This window comes from Ciconia boyciana, chromosome 9 (assembly GCF_034638445.1).
Source record: "Ciconia boyciana chromosome 9, ASM3463844v1, whole genome shotgun sequence".
Classification (NCBI taxonomy): Eukaryota; Metazoa; Chordata; class Aves; order Ciconiiformes; family Ciconiidae; genus Ciconia; species Ciconia boyciana.
Window position 1 is genome coordinate 44,139,337 of NC_132942.1, and position 20,389 is coordinate 44,159,725.

General features: G+C 49.5%; 1 protein-coding gene across 1 annotated transcript in view; it reads right to left on the bottom strand.

Moving 5' to 3' along the window:
* SLC7A5 (solute carrier family 7 member 5) overlaps window positions 1-20,389 on the bottom strand; it is a 42,413-nt gene that overhangs the window by 13,406 nt on the left and 8,618 nt on the right. Inside the window, exons 2-4 of the mRNA XM_072873319.1 lie at window positions 13,878-14,003; window positions 1,072-1,177; window positions 281-325 (exon numbers count right to left, since the gene is read on the bottom strand). Of these exons, the coding sequence (XP_072729420.1) occupies window positions 281-325; window positions 1,072-1,177; window positions 13,878-14,003 (277 nt within the window). The remainder of the gene's footprint in view (window positions 1-280; window positions 326-1,071; window positions 1,178-13,877; window positions 14,004-20,389) is intronic.

Below are 20,389 nucleotides of genomic sequence, written 5' to 3' on the forward strand. Positions count from 1 at the left end.
GAGAGGTGCCATGCCAAGGAAGCAGGACTTTCCAACAACACTGATAATATTAGCAGTACAGGAAAGCAGCGTAAGCAACAGCGCTTCTCATACAGAGATGATTATTCCCCTTCCCCTGTTCCAGGGAGGAACAATGCCATTAATTTACCTCGTTTTCTATTTCCCTAGAACAAGACCTTGGCTTCTGGGCTGATTAGCAACCCCTGTTACACACATGAGGAAAGGGCTTCCCAAGAACAAGTCTTCCTCCCAGGGAAGTCATCACAGGACACACACCTACCTGTAGGGATTTATCATCTCTTCTGTAACAAAATTCAAGTAATTCCTGTAATTTAAAAAGAACAGTGGTTAATTCTGGTTAGTCCATGGGATAAATGAAGCCCTTCATCTTACTCATCTGCAAGGGAATTTCAGGAAGGGTAGAGAGACTGAAACCTGTGGTAAAACTTATGATGGCTGATACCTAGTCCCAGACCTAGGGCACAAAACCTGCACAGCGCACGCCCTGGGTGGTGCTGGCGGGTCAAGCACACCATGCTGCCAGCTTCCTTGCAGCAGGAGGGGTGATGGAAGGCGAAGAGCTGGACCCACAAGCGACAGGGCCACCCTCCAGGCCATAAGGATGGCTGCAACTGGCCTGTTTTCACAGCAAATTGAGCAGGCACCTTGTGCTTGCAAGTGCTCAAAGGGACTGATAAAGAAGCTCTCCAGGAGCTTCAGTTTGGTGCTCTAAATCATCTGTTGGCATGTAACACATCTCCCCTCTGCTAGCTAAACCCACCCTGCTGCTTTCTCTTAACGCTACTTGGGACCCACACCAAGCAACTCATCATCTGCTGCCTCTTCTAAATCCCATGATCACCACTACTTCTTCGCGATTCTGTGTCCTGGCTGGAAACGGGGCGTGAAGTCTGACTATTTACTAGGCAAACCCAAAGCATCTGCCTCATTGCCCAGGTTACAAGAAAGATGGAAAGTCCTGGGCCACACTCTTCCTGCAAACACAATCTGGGGACAAAGGAACGAACTACAGTATTTAGCACTGACAAGAGATACAGGGCTGCATCTTACCATCCTCCATAGGCAAAGAGACCGCTGTACAAAGCTAACACAATGTTCCCCACGCCTACTTTTGTGCCTTCGAAGGAGTGCTCAGGAGTCAGGTTTGTCACATCACCTGCAGGAAACAACAAGAAGAAAGGGTCGATGCAAATGGACTGTGAACCCCAAGGGCCTTTGTGGGTGTTGAGACAGAGAAACCTGGAGGCAAAAGCCGCTCTTAGGATACTTAATTATCACGCTGATGCATTTCGGGTTACGCTAGGGAGCATGCGCACATATTTCTATTGGGCTGATTCCTCCAGTTTTACAGTGCTTAATTCACCCAGAGTAATGCACCAAATAATCAGCCCTAAATATACTTGTCGCAAGCAACTGGCCATTACTGAGTCCTCGAAACTTTCTCACAGGGCAACGTGCTATCACTGAGGTAATCTCCCAGATATCTTCTCCCTGCGAAGAAAACATTCTGGGGACCTTCCTGCTGGAAGATGCTATGCAAACAGATATTGTCACATTGTTTGGCCTCTCAACTGAAAGCTGCTTTCATTTGATAAAAACCCAGGATTTCCTCCACTTCCACCAGCCACCCAATAAAGCAGAAACCCAGGATTTCCTCTAGTCCCACCAGCCACCTGATAAAGCAGAGGGTTATGGCAATCTCTTTGATTGTGGGAAGTCAGGTTCTTTGGGGCTTGAATATCAGAAGTTAGCTTCTTTAGGACTTGAACATCAAAAGTTCCTGTTATGTATCTGCTTTTGAAATAAAAAGCCATAAATAGATGACTCGATTGTACCTTTGGTAAGAACTCTCCCAGAGCAGCCAAGGGTTTATTTATTTTGCTTTCAAATGCTCTGCAGTTGTTTTGTTCCCTGCCTTTTGATGTGGAGCCTGGGTGTGGGCCTGGGATGGCAAAGCCACGCTCCCCTCTCCGGACCCAGCGCTCCCCTTGGTGAGGACGGAAGCGGGGAGCGAGGCAGGATTCGGCAGGGCACGTTTGCACCCAGGGAGCCCTGTCGAAGCCCATGTGATTCCTCTTAGGGCACAGATCTTTACTAATCACCCCAGCAACTGCATCACATGGCAGTCAGCAGAGCCTGGAGCTTAACCCTTCATCTCTTAGCACAAGGTACCCAGGACGTGCATCCGGGAAAGGAGAGGGATGCTAATACACCAGGCGTTCGTCCTCTGCATGGCCTCTCTTCCCGTCTCACGCTGGAAACTTTCACTCCCCTATGCCACCAAAGGCCACGGTTGCAGAGGCTGGGTAACAAATATGGATGCACGGACCTTTTAATGCCTGCACTCATCCTTCAAGCAGTGGGAAAGGGGGACTTTTCCCTACGGCACCGCCGGTCTGCTGGTACATCTTCCATTCACGGGGCTTCACAAGGGACTGCTCCCAATCTGTGCCAGCGACACGGAGCTGCCCTGTGCGCGTGGGAGAGCTACATCTCGTCCTTCCCCCTCTCTACCTGACCCTCCCGCTCTATCCCCATCCTTTCCATCCTGGGCATTGCTCCCTTCACCTCCTTTCTCCCTCCTGCTGAGTCCTAACCAGGGCAAAAAGGTATTCCCTAACACAGTGTCCAAAATGCTCTCTGCTCACAAAACCACCCAGAAAACCAGCTGCCCTCTGCCTTCTTCCCTACCCAGTTGCTATCCCATTTGCAAGGGGATGCTGTGGGTGTGAGCTGCAAAAGAGCCGGGACCACAGCAGCAGCACATGCACGGGGCAATCGGGTCTGGGAAACACCAGTTTTCCAAGGCTCTGCTTATCCAGATCCCACTGCAGATTGCAGTTCTCCGCTGGAGTTGCCTTGTCCCTCTCTCCCAGCACCTCCTTGCTAGGAAGGTCTCTTCTGAATCTACCTTGGGCTATGCTGGCTGTATTTAATGCCCCTTTAGTCAGTGAATCTCCTTAGCACAATGCACCAATTGTTTTTAAAAAGTGAGGTTAGAACACGTACATCAGAGCGTAACAGGAAAGCCAGGAAACGCAGAGACTGATATAATGCTGCAAGTTTAACCTTAATTCCTGGCTTATAGGTTCAGTCATATAATCTTAATTTAGCATTAATGCCCCAGCTTGGCTGTGAACAATAAGGCTGAGCAGGAGGTGGGTGTGCACGGTATCACATTCTGCTCGATCCCTTGGGCTCAGCTTTCCTGAGTTCCTTTTCTGCCCCTCCTGAATAATTACCAGTCTAATTCTTTCCAGGTCTTTTGTTATGGGAATAAGATATACTTTGTGTTAACGGTGACTGTAGTTAGCTACTGGAACGGCACACGGATGGACTAGGAGAGCAGGAGAGCTCTCCAGGCGTTTCAAACGCGCCTCGGGACGTCTCTTCTCAAAGGTCTGCTCGTGCTCTGCCAGTAGCCCAGCTCTGACCCGGGCCGAGGGATCACCACCTTTACCACGTCAGGAGGATGCTCTGATCCGGGAGGAGCCAGGGCACAAGCAGCATCACACCGCGGGCTCACACCTCCCTTTCTTGTCCACAACTGGACACCAGCTTCCACCGAAAGCCTCTTACTGGTTGTCACAGGTAAAAAACTCTCAGGCCAAATGTTCCTTTTTCTGAGACATCTGCAGGTTTCACTCTGTGCCTTCCCAAGCCTCACACAGAAACCGTGTGCTGGTGCCTCCAAGGAAGGGCTGAGCTGCCGCCCTCGCCCAGCTGGCCAGGAGGGGAGGAGAGCATCGGTGCTCCTCAGCCCAAAACCACGTGCCTGGATTCAGGATGTGCCATCTGCTTGGGAACCACGGGCATCCTCAGCCTCTGGGCAAGGAAGGGTCCAAGCCCAATTCGGTGGCCTGCTGGGCTGTACAGACACCTTGCCTGTGTGTCAGGACTGCCTGCCCTCCAGGACCTAGGAGCAAAGAGGAGGGAAGGGCAGCGTGGGGCTGCTACGGGAGCGGCACCACGGCAAAGAAATTAAAACAAAGCCTGGCATTTCATTATGCTGTGGGTGGGCAGGGGTGGCGGGCAGAGGGGTGGACGGGTGGGACATAACTAATTACTCGCACACCTCTTCTTGCACCCGCTGCGGCATGCGCCTAACCCATCTCTTTGAAGCACTGAAATGCAGCTACTGGCAAAGGAGCAGCAAGTCAGCGTGGAGGCAGCCAGGAGAGGAGACTAGGAAGGAAGGAAGGAAGGAAGGAAGGGGCTTTTTGTTCCTCCTCAACACCTGAGGAGCCGACACCTCGCCGCCCTCTCCCTGCCTCACCTAGCAAGAGTTGTAGCTCTCCAAAAACTTGCAGTGAGTTGCTAAACGTCACGTCTCTATGCTCCCATGGTGAAATGGATTTAGCAACATGTCAGAACACAATTAAATAACCAGAGGAGCCGAGATCTATCTCTTCCCACTCCAAGGGGACAAGCTCATATTCTCAGGTGACCACATGATGCTCTTTTGCTACGACTTTTGCTTCTTTCATGCTTTATCGCTTCCTGGTTGCATGACAGGAGCCTGGGCTCCTTAACAAACATGCTCCGAAGATCACATCCCAGCAGAGCAGCCGTCCTCTCCCACCGTCACCACAAAGCTCTGTCCCACCCTGCCAGCCTCCAATCACCACAAAGATAATAATTTGTGCCCACCAGCGACGCCTTTACAGACATAACTGGCACCACATCATAGATCTTGGGGCAAAAAAGCCAAGCTCCAGCAGTGATGCCAGAAAGGTATCCCAGATACAGCGGGTGAGCTCTGACTGTACCCGTCTTGCCCTGATCTCGTTAGCAGCCCCACGAGCAATTAGACAGAGGTTCGAGTAGTCGTTAGACAGATCCTTGGAAGAGAAATCCATCACACAAAGATACCTCCTCTGGTGCAGAAGACCCAGAGGTGCACTGGAGGCTGAGAAAGCATCCAGCAAGGACCACATGTCCCCCTTGTTCTCACACTTGCCCACTGATGCTTCCTATGGGCCCCAGCTGGAGACTGGGGATACTGGGGAGATGGTCCAGCACAGTCATTCTTACCTCCTTCCTCTAACACAAACGCTCATTAGGCCCTGCTGTTCCAAATGGAGGTATGAACCTCAGTTCCAGACACTCTGCATCTTTCAAGCCTGAATGTGCAATTCAAGCCTCCAGACTTCGGAAGTTCGGATTGCAGACTTTGGATCAAATCAAGGGTTACAAATCTGCAGGTGAGGCTGCCAAGCACGGCGTTGACTGCTCCGATGGAGTGAGAGGTCCGTAAGCGAGAGCATCCCAGGCTCTGCCCACCCTCCCGGCCCCCCCAGCCCACGCAGCCGTGGCCGCTCTCTAGGCAATGCCCTGCCCGTGCCTGGCACCCCAGCGATCTGAAACCTGGTTTGAACTGGCTGTTCAACTGCACTCTGCTCTACAATTAACCAAATTAAGGTAACAAGCTCTGACATAAAACCCCATTTGCTGATCTTGCCAGCTGCCAAGACTCTGGTAATTGCGCCGGCAAGCGATGGGTCACCTGGGGCCTTTCTGCGGGAGGGACCTATTTCAGGTCCATGCACTGCATGTTCAGACCCTTTCTTTGAAAATGTTCATTTGCTCCCCAGTCATGTCCATTCCGGTTTTAATAGCACAGCAATCTTCTCTTGCAGAAAGCATTTAATGATAATTAAATATTTTTAACTTGCCTAAACAGCGAGGAGAGGGAACACAGCCATCTAGAGAGCTCAGCAAGAGAAGGGGGGCCCTCAGCGTGTCTCGCTCGTGGAGGAAACCGAGACAGGGAGAAATGTCTTGTATATATGAAAAACCCCAGAGGAGAAGATCCACTTGGCTGTTGAGCCATTTCCTGAGAAAAGCAGCGAGAGTTCAGTCGACTGAGTCAGAAAAACAGGACAGCAAGAAACACACAGGGACCAGGGTCAGGAGAGCATCTCTTCGGCAGCTCGTGGCTCCCCAGGGAACGCACGCTCGGTAGCCACATAAGCTGTTTGCTCCTCTCCGATTGCTGCCACTCTGCAGCCAGCTTTGCATTCAGCAGTTTTGAACAGTAGCTATTAAACTTGGGTCCCACAGCAGACGAGTTTATGGGTCTGAAAGATACCACCAGAAACCTTGGACCAGCGGAGAGGGCATCCAAGGAGGATCCGGAGCTCTTGGGTTACGTCCCTGGTTCTCACCACCAGCTGTGGACAGGCTACGACACTTCCCCTCATTTCAGCGACTTCTGTTTTATGGAAAAGTTCCTCTCTCCTCCCAGTGCTGGGAAGCTTTGTCAATATTATTTCTCCTCCAGGGTGAAGCCAAGGGTCTGGGCTCCCGGATTCACTCCACCCCACACACTACTCAAGCTGCACAACTCCTCATTTTGCAATGGTCCACCAGGACACTACTTGGGCCAGAGAGCGTTTTGTTGCCTTTCCCACCTCCTCTGCATCCTGCTGGTATCACCAAAAAACCTTTTACCCTCCTCCTTCTAAGCAAACACCTCCCAATTTTCACAACCTCCATGTCTGCTGGCGTAATATTTGCTGATGAGAAATAAAGAAGCAGACCCAGAAGCAGCGGTGTGAGTCCTGGAGCGACGCATGGCACGCAAAATGCCGTGCCTGCTCCGGGAGCCAGAAAGCACAGCGGGCGTGCGGAGACCCTGGCTGAACAGGGTCCCTTTGATCCTTAGCACAGCATGGAAAGGTGTGTCCTAAATGCCCCCATGTCTGTCCCTATCGGGGCAGATTAACAGCAAGGTGCAAACCTTAAATAAACCACCCAGTGGGTTTCCAGCCACTTACCATAAGCTTGGTTTTTTTTCTTTTCATATCTGCACAACAGGTTCAGTCCACATCCATAGAAATTTGTGATCGAGAATGACAAAGAAGAATGAGCCGCCTGACCAGGCTCTGGAGGGGCTAACCAGAGCCAACCAGCTTGACGTGCTGGAAAGCCAAGAGCATTTGGGGAGGGCGGATCCTCCTGCCTGTCACCCACACCTCCAGCACCACAGGCAAGGCCATTAATTTCAGCCCAGCAGTTGAAGGCCGTGGGAAAGGATCAATACAAAATGCAAGCAAAGGCACCCGTATACACACACACAGAGCTATCGACTGCACTGATACACCTTAGGCAGGAAAGACTGCTTCTGCTGCAACCGAAGTCTCTAGAGAGACAGAGGGAGGAGATCCAGACAGAGATGCAAAGAAGCAAATACCAGAGTATTAGCTGCTCTCTAGTTAAATATGTCTGCATTGCTGGGATAGCTGCACTTGGAAAAATGAGAAGCCAACAGAGCCTCTCACGTCAGCTGCCTTAAAACCCACTCAGCCCACAGCAGCAGTGAGCAGGGTCCCCTGTGGCAAGCCTGAGATGCGCTCCTCAGCCTCCGATGCAAGGCACCCACCTTGATCCAGCTTAGCATTTGGCAGTTCGTTCAGGATACCAAAAACGAGCAACGCGCTACAATCCACAACTCCTCGGACCTTTTCAGATGTCAAGGCACACTTCCACCCTGAAGAGTTAATGCAGCTGTGAGCCTCCGTAGGCAGTGTTAAACAAACAACAGTTCACATCATCGTTAAAGGCCAAGCTTCCAGCGTGTGCACACAGAGCCGCTCCACCTCGCAGGATCGTAACGAGAAGGTCACTGACCAGTCGACTGCTTCTGTATTTTGGGTTTTGTTGTTGTTGTTCTTATTAAATGCATTTTATTTATTTTTGGACAGGCAGCTTTGCACTTGTAAAATGCAAAAGCCCCAGCACGCTGAACTCTATCCTTGAATCTAGAATTGCCAAAAATGCTCTGGGCAGAGAGGGCAAGAAAAAAATTGTCTGAGCAGAACTGAACCACTGCTCACTCCAAACCAGAGCAGGCAAGCTGCACAGCACGCTAACCTGCCATGCCCACCTGGCCTCAGCATTTGCATTCACCTTTGGCAGGAGAAGAAATGAAAGATTAGAGAGCGAGAGGCCCATAAAACATAATTGCGTTGTATCGAGTCTCCAGCGTTAAGATGCCTGATTAATCTCCAACATGTGGTTGATGTGATTTAGAGGTGCAGGATGCTGGCAGCTTTCCCAGCTTCCCTGTTCGTGCTCTCCTTCGGTACAGTCTTCCACTCCCCATGTGCTCCGTGAACGAGAGGGTGAGTAAGGGAAGCATAATAGCTTTCCTTCAAAGCTTACTGCTGGAAAATCATGTTATAGTGGCATTTCTGAATGCCAGGGTAACAAGAAACAGCATGGGCAGCTGCAGGGCACGCTTTTCTTGCAATCCTTTGTGCACGAGCCTCAGCCCCAACTTGCAGGGACACACTGAAAAGCTTGAAGGACGTTTATTATCCATAGGCTTTGCCTCCTGTCTGCCAAAGAGGATCTATGGTGCGAGTTAGTCATGGGCTGGCTGGGTGAACACCCATCTGGTTTGGCTTTGGGCTCCAAACTTCTCTCAGGCACCTACAGCTCCACCATCAGTCGATTCTCGTGTCCCAGGTTGTGTCCCAGAGCCAGTCCCTTGGATGAGCTGGTCCCTCCGGGCACAGACACCAGTGCAACGGCTACCCTGCTGCGTACAGCAACCCACAGCGTGCGCAAAGGCACTGCTGCATCTACCCTCAGTTAGCAAAAAAGCAGGTCACGACTGACGTGGCAGGAAATTAAAAAAAAAAACAAAATCAATTGAAAACAAACTCCTAAACGTCAACTTGCTGAGCAGGTTCACTCTTGGGTTCATGCGATGGACATGAGAGATGAGACCGGGTCAAAAGAAAACTTGTGGCAGATTTCTTTAGCTATGCTAAATGCTTATCCATCTCCGGACAGCCAAGCGTGATTAAGTGTAGGTACAAGCCCAAGATAACTCAGACAACGCCCACTCTTGTTTTCTCTTAGTATCTGTGTGCCATTGTGCTTTGAGACCGGAGGGAGCCTGAGATTTTAATGACCAGCCACGAACTCAAGCTTTCCTGCCATGTCAGCAAGACCCCCCCAGAACAGCCCTGCTCTCCCCACGCTTGCGGCTGTATCCTCGCCTTTGCTGCTTGCCGAGCTCATCCGCTCAGCCCCCCGGTCTCACTCCAGATCCGGCTCAAGGGGCTTTTTTGGGACATTCAACTGACGTTGCCACTGGCAGCAGAGAAGAAAATCTGGGAGGAAAGGAAGAGTGAGTAAACTTTCCCTCCCTCAGGTCTTTCTTAATCACAGGATTTTTCACCAAAAAAAGGCAAAGAAAAAAGTTTGGAGAGGGAACTAGCAAAATAACCCTCACAGAGAAAGACAGAGACCACATGGGTGTTTTCTAGCAAAAGACAGGGATTCGATACATGAAAGTCGTACGCAGATGTGCACGCACACCCACAGCGCCAAGGTGGGGCCTCGCACCTGGAGTAGTTAGATGATGTTTTCAGGAGGCTTCACAGCCATGGTAAGCACACATCAATGACTGAAGGTTTGAATCTTCATTTCGGCCCTTTCAGAAACCCTCCCGTGTCGAGTTCAGAATTTGCCAGCCACAACTACACCTCTAAATACCTTTTCGAGCAAACCATAGTGGGGTGGGGGATGCTGGCTCATATTGTACATATCTATTTAAAGAAAAAACAAGATTAAAACCAAAACTCTGCCTAGTCTAAGTTCTTCACGGCAAATGTCTGGAGTTAAACCTGCCTACTCTGTCCTTAATTCACCCCGTGCTTGTTCAGCAGATATAACTCTGCTGGTCTCTGACAAGCCCAATGAAGGGAGTTAGAATAATGCTGCTGCCATCAAACAGGCACTCGAGGCACCGCAGATGAGAAATTTAAGATCAGAAATCAAGCATGAAAGGGGAAAGGGGACAATAAGTTCAATAAAAATAATTCAATAAAATGAGCGTTAAATTCTATTTCCCTAAGTCCCAAATGCCCAATTCGTTTGGTTTTGAAGCAGAACTGCTGGTGAGGAATTGCAGCGAGGGCTGGAGCCCGGCACTGCAGCACTCCCCGAACGCGCGGCAGCCAGGAACGGCACCTCGCTGCTTCAGCTGCCCAAGGGCAGATAAACATTTAAGAAACCCTAGGACATCAACAACAGAATGGAATATATCTGAAATGTATCTGTGATAGGTTTTGTTAGAATTTTTGGACATTAAAACCTGTGCTGGATTTCCTCACATGTAGAAAGCATGAGCGTGTCCTTAAAGATCAGCACATTTTTTTTACCATTTCACGCCTAGGTTAGTTTTTAAGGCACTGTGAGCTGCAGGGTGATCGGGTACGAAGAGCACAGCTGCAGACCTAACCACAGACATCTGTGTTGCACCCAGTGCAGAAAACATCCCTTAAACCTGCACAGCCACAGTCCAAACCGGCTGCACGACCTAGTCCCAGGCATCCCACCCACCAGGTCAAGAGTATGGCCAAAAAATACCCAGAGGTGGCTGGAGAGAAGGCCATTTGTGAGAGCTGGTAAAAGAGTAGAACCAAAAATAAGCCTACTTTTTATAACACTGGAGTGAAAACATCCTGATCCTGTCTATGCTCTAAGTTATTTATACTATTTAACTGCTACAGACGGGTGGGCTGTACAGTTGGGGGTACATATATAAAGTTTTACACACCAATATACCAAGTCCAGGACACTGAGCTTTTAAAGCAACACAACTGTAGCCCCACAAAGGCCTTTAAAAATGTAACTTTTGTATTAGTGAAATAATTGCATCCCAAGTGGGTCAGCTCTACTGAGTCAACTTTCAAGTAGTTGAAAGGCTGTCTAAGTAGGAAACCCAACTTCTACCCTTCTTTTGAAGTTGCATGAAAGAAGTGATGTAAAACAGCTGTCCACAGAAAGATCACAAGGAAACGCTATTTTCTGTGTGGTAATATTGCCACATATTTCTTTGTTTTGAGATGTTACTGCTTTTCTGAAAATAATGAAAATATCCAATGAAAGGATAAAAAGAAAAAAAAGCCAAATGCTGAAGGCGGGAGGTCAATACAGAGAAAGACATACTTCTGTGAAGTCTCACAAGTTTCCACATTTGAGCAAGAAACTGTGGTATTGCTCCTCTTCTCTGTTTATGGATACTGTAAACATAACGCAGCAATGCGACAGTAACCATTAAAGCGAGTTAATCAGCACTGCTCAGGCACTACCCAGAGCGTCACGGGAACACACACCGCTGAACTGCAGCCCCAGACACATCAACTTGGCGTGTATTTCACCCCAATAATAGCTGCCGGCTTGGGACTGAATTTACTGAGCTGGTGGCTGAGAGTCCTCTTTGTCCAAAGAGCGTTGGAACTGGTATAAAAGAAAGCAAGGGCACACAGAGGAGCAGTAAAGGCATGGCACTGTGGCTATCTATGGGACCCGGGATCACCCACCTACTCAGGTTAAACAGGCTTTTAGAAAAAAGTTACCCATTTAAAAGCATCAGCACTTTAAAAGACTGGGTCCACAGTATTTTGCCTGGAGAAGATCCAGCAGCTCTGTACTGTACCACTCATGCACGGCGCAGCCTCAGAGAGCACGGACACGGAGGCTTCCACGTGCACCGGCTTTGTCCCGCTGCTCCAAGGCAGGTTCGACTCACTTCAACCATTCCCGAGAGGTGTTTATTAACCTGTTCTCGTAAATCTCCAGTGAGAAAGCCTCCCTGGACAATCTACTCGAGCTCTGCGTTACAGTTAAAAGTGTTTTTCTAATGGCTAATTTAAATTTCCCTTGCCTCACAGCTTGCACCCATCATTTCTTGTCCCATCGAAGATGGAGAACAGTGCAGCACTTTCCCATTTTCAGTATGCTTTAAGTGATGCTAGTATGCTTTCCTTGAAGAAAAAAGAAGAAAAAGAAGACAATCTCTTGATGTATCCCTGCTACGTAAAAGCATCAAGTTACCTGGCGTGATTTAAAGAAAAATTGAGAAAGTTGCAAAGTGTACGTGGAACCTAAGGAAGGGCACATGAAAGGAGCTGGCACATTCTTAAGGACTTACCAGAGAGCTTGCAACCTCCCTAAGGAGATTAGTAAAATCCACGTTAGACCACAGGCAGAATCCCAGGCAGTGTGTTGCAAAATAGGAACTCAGACAAGCGGTGGCGTGCCACTGCGGACAAGGTGTAACGTGGGCTCTGTGAGGAGCATCCTCTGTAGACCCCAAGGTTCCCATTCCCATCCACTTTGCTTTACGTCGAGTGCTGTGTTGCACACACAGGAAGAAAAGATCTTTGCCTTCAGATGTTATCACCTAACTATTGCTTAGTTATCATCTAAGATCTCGTTACCTTCCACTCTGTCTGAGGCGGCCAGGTGGTTTAGCAGGAAACTAAATGTCACATGAAGTGAGCTGTCCTGCGAGATGCACACAAGTCATAGCTGTACCTCTCCAGACCTACCGGAACTCAAAACTGTAATAGGCTTCATAGGAGGTAAAAAGCTTCTGAGACAGACAAGTATTGTTGTGGTTTAGCACAAGGATGGGGTTTTTTGTACACAAGACTCTAATCTCTTATTGGTTACAGATATAAGTCAATGGAAATATCAGGTATTTATACCTGAGGAACCAGGGCAGAAAGTGATTCACCCTCAACAAAAGGACAAAAGAACAGTACAGAAGGAGGGAAGGTGATTCTGAAGAAGCAAATCAAGATTAGTACCTGCAAGCAGAAAACAACTGTAAAGACTGTAAACAACTTTTATTGGTAAAATGTTAAAGAACTAACAGAGATTTATGTTTACTTATCCTTTTCCTTCTAAGAGAGAAAAAAAAAAGTTCCGCAAAGCAAGCCTGGGGAGTTATGAAGAGGAAGGAGGTATATTTTGTGATAAGCCTCAAACAATGTTCCTGTTGAGCATAGGGACTGAGCTGGAAGAAAATAAAACCTCTGATAAAGCAAGAAATTCTGCGAAGACAGCACTGGCTCCCATAGCAGAGACAGGAATTAAAAAGCCCCACGTGCACACACAAACATACACACACCACACGCTTGCCGGTACAGAGACAGGCAGGACTATCTATAGACTTTTATGCACATTTAACAAATAGGGCGTGTACTGTTCCCTAAGAAAAGTTTATTTTCACCAAACTCGCACAAAAAAGCACGCAGTAAAGCTTATCTGTGGGGGTTAGTTAATCAGATGGGTTTGGGAAAAAATATCTCCCTAAGTTTGAGAGGATTTTAAGTGTGCATGAAGAAAACAAGCAAAAACACCAGGAAAGTAGCTTTATCTTCCCATTTTTATCTTCGTTTTTAGATGCTAGTTGACAGACATGCATGCCGGTGTCAGCCGAGAGCCCTAATATCACTGTTCATCATGCGGCTTCTGGAGCCTTGCCTGACCCAGGCGTCCCTATGTGACCCCACGGACTCGATCAAGCTGTCCCACACCTGAAGCAGGCAGAAGGGAAAGGTACAGGGGCAGTCTGTGAAAGAATGAAAATTCCTGGGGCTTGGTTTGCACACGCAGATACTTCTCTACTAGCAAATGGCCCTGACCAGCCACCAGTTACAGAAAAGACTTTTGAGAGCCACAGCACCAAAATTTTCAATCCGTGTAGACTTGGCAGCTCTGCAATCTCAAAGAGAGAGGCTGCACAGTGACTGAATTAAATGGAAAAGACCTTGGGTGGTATATGCTGGGTTCCAGCAGCATGAAATCCAGCATAACTTCAGCAAGGTAAACACGAAATCTCACAAATAAAATGCACATAAGCACTCAGCCCTTTGCAAAGCATGAGCTGGAAATATCACTCAAACATACAAGAGAACAAAAGGTGCCTGTAAAGCATTTCTGTTAGCTCTGAAATGCTTGGGTTAGGACTCCTGGGTGTTGTCCCTAATTCCCAGGTTCTGCTCTATCTGCACACCACCTTCAAAAGACAGAGGAAACATACTCACCCTTTGCAAGCTGCACGAAGCCAAGAACGATGATCAGAGCCAGCGCCAGCAGTTTTGCCGCAGCAAAGGCATCCTGAACACGAGTAGCAGCTTTCACGCTGTAACAGTTCACTGCTGTGAGGAGCACTACGGGAAAGGCACAAGAGGAGACACATCAGTTTTCAGTGAAACACTGAAAACGCAAAACAAATTATGACAAATGAGCATTTGCTTTTTGCTAAAACTTAAGCAAACGCAAAGAGTCTTTTCCCAAAACAGAAACTTTTCAAAAGCAAGGCTCTGCAGCCATGCATTTCTCTATTCTGTCTTTCGTTTTGGCAACGGGTGGTTTGCACAGCGCATACACTCCTTGGGACAAGGAACTGCCCTGCTGCATCGGAGAGTACGCTTCTGAGGGCATATAAAATAAAAGCGGTTACTGCAACCATTAGCATCAAAGTTCTTGGCTGCAAACCCTGTTAAGTCGATCCAATTTAATGCTGCTGGTATGTGAAAACACCATAGAAATGTCAGGACAAACTTCCAGAGCTGATTTATGGTTATTTGTGTAACAGCAGCACCTAAAAGGCCATCGAGGCCGCACCACGCTGCCCGCTGCATAAACGTAAAGGAAGAGATGTCCCTGTCTTGAGCCACTTGGCAAGCTATGAGACAAACAACGCCTGCAGGTCAGCAGCACAGACGGGAAGAGAAGCCGGATCTAAGGAAACCCTCATCCTCTGTTTGACCCGCTCGACCAGCAGCGCCAGGGACGGTCGTGCAGGCTTCCAGAGATGCTCACCAGAGCCGCACACCGCAGCGACGGAAGAGAGGGCTGTGCAGAGCAGGCCAGCGCGACGGCTCAAATTTGCTGTGGCTGCTCTTGTACTTGATTGTGCTGCCTTCCTCAGGCAGCATTTTGCTTGCCCAGAAGCTCCCACCAACCTACAAGTTGCTCTGTGGTTAATGCAACTCATGAAGCCCAATTTCCTACTCTTTTTGCCCTGTTCCCCCATCACCCTCCTCTGTATTGCCTGCTCCTGCCGCTATTCGGCACGGCACTCCTACCAGGCGAGGGACAGCGTGAACTAGGGCTTGTCTAAAGCCACGAAGCTGCTGACTGGCCGAGTTTCACCTGCTTTAGAGAAAATAATAGCTAAAACCTTTACTGCTCTTCCAAGTTGCTTGCTATTTTCGTAAGCAACATTTCGTAAGCCTGCTCGCTCCCCGCTCCCCAGGGCCTGTTGCTTGTTATAGAGACGGGCAAATGTCACGCAGAGAATGACAGTGCCCCACGTGCTGGATGCCCCCTCCTCCTCCTCGCCTCCCTTGCACCGAGCCACCCCTCACTGCCTCCACACCAGCTTGTCACCAGCCCCCGGAGCCGACCGGTCACCGGAGCAGCTCGGGGACGAGCGGATCTCAACCCTTCTTCTTAGGCTGGAGGCTTTTCCCTGCGGGATCCTTTCCAGGCTGGCCCCTGCCCTCGTAGCAAAGGCTCTTTCCCACATCCTGCAGCTCATTTTCACAGGACCCCACTGCCTCGACCAGAGCCAAACCGCTGCTCCCCAAAATATTCAGCTCGGATGCAGACCACCCTCTCCCTGAGGTTACGGGCTATATCTGCACTCACAGTTCAAAGCCCAGAGCATTTGATGTAGATATTTCAGCCTTAATCAAACCCCCAGAGATACGAGGGGGCTCAGCAGCACCTTCATCAGGTCACCAATCTCTCCGGGAGATTGCTGCTGGAGTCTCCGGCCATAAGCCCGTCCTCACGGGCTGAGCTGCACAGGGTGCTTCAGAACAGGGGGAAGACGATGGATAAAGGTGGGAGGCAGAAATACCAATAGTCGGGTGGCTCGGTTACTGCCCAGCAAGAGCACCCACTGCCTTAAGACCATCAACACATGCTGAGCATCACAGGGAAAACCACAACGCACCCCTACTCCGAAGCAACGTTACCTCCCAGCTACAGACCGGTACCCAGCTCAGCGTAGCCTGAGCGCCCACGTGCACGCGAAGGACGCAGGCACCAGCACACCAGGTATTCCCCACCTCACCTCCGAGATGAGATGGTTGCACAGGATCAGCAGTGCCTGCCTTTGCTCTCTGGCTTGCGGCAGGACCACGCACCAGAGCTGCTCACAGCTCGTCAGCTCGGAGCAAAGGCACATTCCCGCAGCCTCACACCCTGCCTCCCAGCAAGGGCACAACAAACTGCAAACTGAGAAATAAAACCATGGAAGGAGGATGGAGTATTTGGGCATTTAAAAGGATCTTAGTGGCTCACTGCCACCTTGCATCCTGCCCTGCCCGTGAGAAAGCAACTGCATTGGTAAGAGTTCAGGGAAGCGCACGCAGAGCCCACGCCAGAGCTGGGAATAGCCTTCCTGGAACATATGGGCATGGATGGGCTCAGACGTACCCACGGGCTGGCTTCAGAGAGCTCGGTCTTCAGGGACAGCAGTATCTGGGTCTGACAGCAACGATTAGACTTCGCGTTCCTGCTCGAGCGAGCGCCGAGAGTGACAGGACTCCCTAGTGACTCAGAGCACAGGCAGGCAAGGAGGGATACGAGTTCCATCATTCATTCACAGGGGCCTAAGAGCCTGCTACGGCCACAGCACAGCGGCGATATGCATCGGGCTGAGAGGATTTAGTTGTCCATATATTGCTCAGCTAAAGGCTGCTTGTAGGGGATCTTCAGGCAGGGAAGAGCAAAGCCAGCCACGCTGCAGCAGACTGCACGTCCCAGAACATGATGCCTGCTTTCAGGATTGTTGGTTCTCCCCCCCCGCCTCGCCCAACCCCCTAGGATCTGGTGTCATCTCAATACAAGACTATTTAAAGTTTGGAGAAATGAAAGAGTTGGAACTCTTTGCAAAGAAAAGCACGTGATTCAATTGTGCTGGTTTTGGCTGGGATAGAGTTAATTTCCTTTATAGTGGCTGGTATGGGGCTATGTTTTGGATTTGTGCTGAAAACAGGGTTGATAACACAGGGATGTTTTAGTTGTTGCTGCACTGGTCAAGGACTTTTCAGCTTCCCGTGCTCTGCCAGGTGCAGAAGCAGCTGGGAGGGGGCACAGCCAGGACAGCTGACCCCAACTGCCCAAAGGGCTATTCCATACCATATGGCGTCATGCTCAGCATGTAAAGCTGGGGAAGAAGAAGGAAGGGGGGGACATTCGGAGTGATGACGTTTGCCTTCCCAAGTCACCGTTACACGCGATGGAGCCCTGCTTTCCCGGAGATGGCTGAACACCTGCCTGCCCCTGGGAAGGAGTGAATGAATTCCTTGTTTTGCTTTGCTTGCATGCGCGGCTTTTGCTTTACCTATTAACCTGTCTTTATCTCAACCCACGAGTTTTCTCACTTTTACTCTTCTGATCCTCTCCCCCATCCCACTGGAGGGGAGTGAGCAGGCAGCTGCGTGGGGCTTAGTTGCCGGCTGGGGCTAAACCATGACACCAATATATCCTACAAGAATGGGAATTTCAGATTCACTTTTTTCTGTATCGTATCTTTCAATGCCCTTTGGCACTGGGGATGTGTCTGGGCATTCGGAGTGGGTGAGACCGAAAGAACCCAGAGCTGTCTTCATTGGGAAGGACGGCCCTGCGGGCTCTCGCACAGGTCACAGGACGGCACGAGCTGGGCTCTGGCTGACCTGCTTCGGCACGCAGCCAAACGCCAGCGGCGAGGAACCCCACAGCACCTCCCCCAAATTCAACCCCCTGTCCCTCCACCCCGCGCTGTTCAGGGGAGATAGAGTCTATCTGATTAGAAAGCATCAAGCAGCAGGCCAGCGCTATCGCCGGTTTGCAGGGTCACAGTTTTGTCACTTTGCAGCAAGATTGTGATATATCTGCTCCAACCAGTAAGCTAAAAGAGACACTGTCCAGATATACAGGGGAGGAGAAAATAAAGGTTAGCAAGGTCAGCTTACAGTATGTCTGTGCTACATGGGGTGCTGAGGGGGAGAGAAGAAAACACAGTGGAATATCAGTAACACAGATCACAATTCGTCTACTAAAAACACCTCTGGTGAATCCTAATGGGGAGGACGGCGAGGGAACCGAGGATCCAGGATTCACTTCGACCAGCGATTATGCTAAAAATAAAACTCTCCTTATTTACAGAGGGATATTTAAAGGATGAGCTAACGCATCTAAAAGCACACTTTTCCCGTTAGTGAAGACAGCCCTCAGAGGTGCGACAGTGACATTCCCTTCCCCATTTAGGCATTCTGTTTCTTTGACAATAGCTGCTTCAGCCTCCACGTTAAATACTGACTTACTCGGGGGCGTTTTTCATTTTCTGGTTCTGTATGGAGTCTGCTGGACGGACCGTGGGACGGCAGTGGTGTACATAAAAGGCAAAAGCTTTCTACACAGTCCAAAACTGAAAAGCAACGGAAGCGTCTGTATTCAGCCCTTAAAAACATCGGTGCCAGCTAAACAGGCTCTGTAAAAATAAGAAAACACTTAGGGCCAGAGACTGCGCACAGGGCTGAGAGCTTCTTCTATGCCAGTCGTGATTCAGAGCCCTTCAAGTCACAATCTCCCTGCTTTGCTTTTCCCACCATGTAATAATATTTGTCTTTCCTAAAGGAGTGTGGTGGAGTTACTACACTTGAATGCTTTCAACACAGGAAGGGCTAAAAAAAACCCAGTCTCACCCACCAGAAAGAATCCTACAGACACCGAGACGAAAAGACACACAGTACTTTTTCAGTAAAACTCCAAGACGAGTTCCAGTGGCTGCTCAACTTCTCAGGAGACCAGAGGGCGAGGGTTTCTTAAAGCAGAAGGTTTTATTCCTTTGATCCGAGATGCTACCCTGCGAAGCAGGGGCTGCGGGACTCCTCCTGGCACTGCTCCGTTCACCTCGGATGAACTGCTCCGCATGAAGAACAGGGGAAAGCTGCACAGCCACAGCTTTACTATAAATCAGGGCAATGATACAATGCAGGGAAAGATCAGACGGCGCTGCCCTAATTTCTGCAGCACCTTTCCTCAGGCTACAGCTGCCGGCCATTGGCAGATGCCAGCTATGCAGCGAGGCAGACCTTCAGCGTGACCCATCGGGGCCGTTCTTGGGAATCATTCTAGGAATAAGGATTTCAGCACGACCTGACGCGACACAGCCTGTCTGATCCAGCAGCCCCTCTCCAAAGGCTTTACATAATTGGGATAATAGGAGCTAGAAAGCTGCAGTGACTGCAGATGTAAGAGGGGGTACTTTTACTTATTTACTTATTACCTCTGGCAGAAGTAGGGAAGATACTGGGGTTTGACTGCTGTAGAGAGAGCACGCTCGCAAGGTGCTGTTCCCCCCTTCATCTCTTCTGGTGACTGCTCAGCCTAGCTGAGGGTGAGCTTCATTTCAAGATACTCAAGCCACCCCTAACAGGGGAATCCAGAGGCTTCCAAAGAGAAGTCTGGCTTTGTAAAGACAACAGCGGGTCCAGCTTCAATTATGTACTCTGTCCCAGCAGTCCCAGCTGGCTTCAGGCATGCCGCTTAACCTGCTCTGCTGGCACTCACCTGCAGTCAGGTAATTTCCCCATTACTGATAGGAACCAAGGATAAACTGACTAATCCAACACAGGACCCAGAACCTTGCCCCCCCGCAACTCACATTTTATGGACATATCCCTTTGAACTCAAGTTCCAAGATCCCTCCCAAACATGATTTCTAGATAACAATAGGAATACATCTCTTCAAAGCTAACTTAGAAAGGGATCATGACAATCCCCACATAGAACAAGTCCCTGACGAACACGCTATATGTGACAACAGCTCCTGTGTCTACAAAGGAAAGGCAGGATGTAGTAAAGCTGCTCTGCGGGCATGCGGTTCTGCCCAAAGCAAACAGTAGGTGAATGGAGCCCTAATACAGGTAACCTGGGGCTTGGCATTTATGATGCAACACTCTTGGCAAGTATCCTATAGAAAAAGGCAGGGCTGCAGCTTTCTCAGGGTAATGGAACATGGCCATGGATCAGAGATGGAGTAAACACAGTGCTCAGGGAGGCTCTGTTTGGGAAAAAAACAAACAAGCAGCCGATCCACAGCTCTGCACGCTCGTCCTCATTCACACGGGAAAAAGGGATCCAATTCCAGCACCATCTGTAACTTGCTGATGGGGAGATGGGAGTTTGCTCAACCCAAGACCTTTAGCAGCTTTTCAGGTGAAACGTTTCTCAAGTGGGTGTAGGAATTCTTGAGGTACTGGCACAGCTGCATTCGTGCTGCGTGTGAGGTTACATACCTTGGGGGCCTTGCACAATGTCACTTTTGGCCTTTATTTCATCTTCTATAGGTTTCCTTGGTCCTGACCTGTAGTGTTTCCCATATAATCCATTATACATCTCTATAACAAGGATAAATGTGTGTAAGTAGCTTGTTTCAAAGGAGTAAACTCAATTAACTTGCTGCAAGTTACCCATGGATTCCTACTTGTGGTATTACAGGACCAGAATGAAAACGCGTAGTGGGGTAGGGAACCTGTGGAAAGAAAGGGGA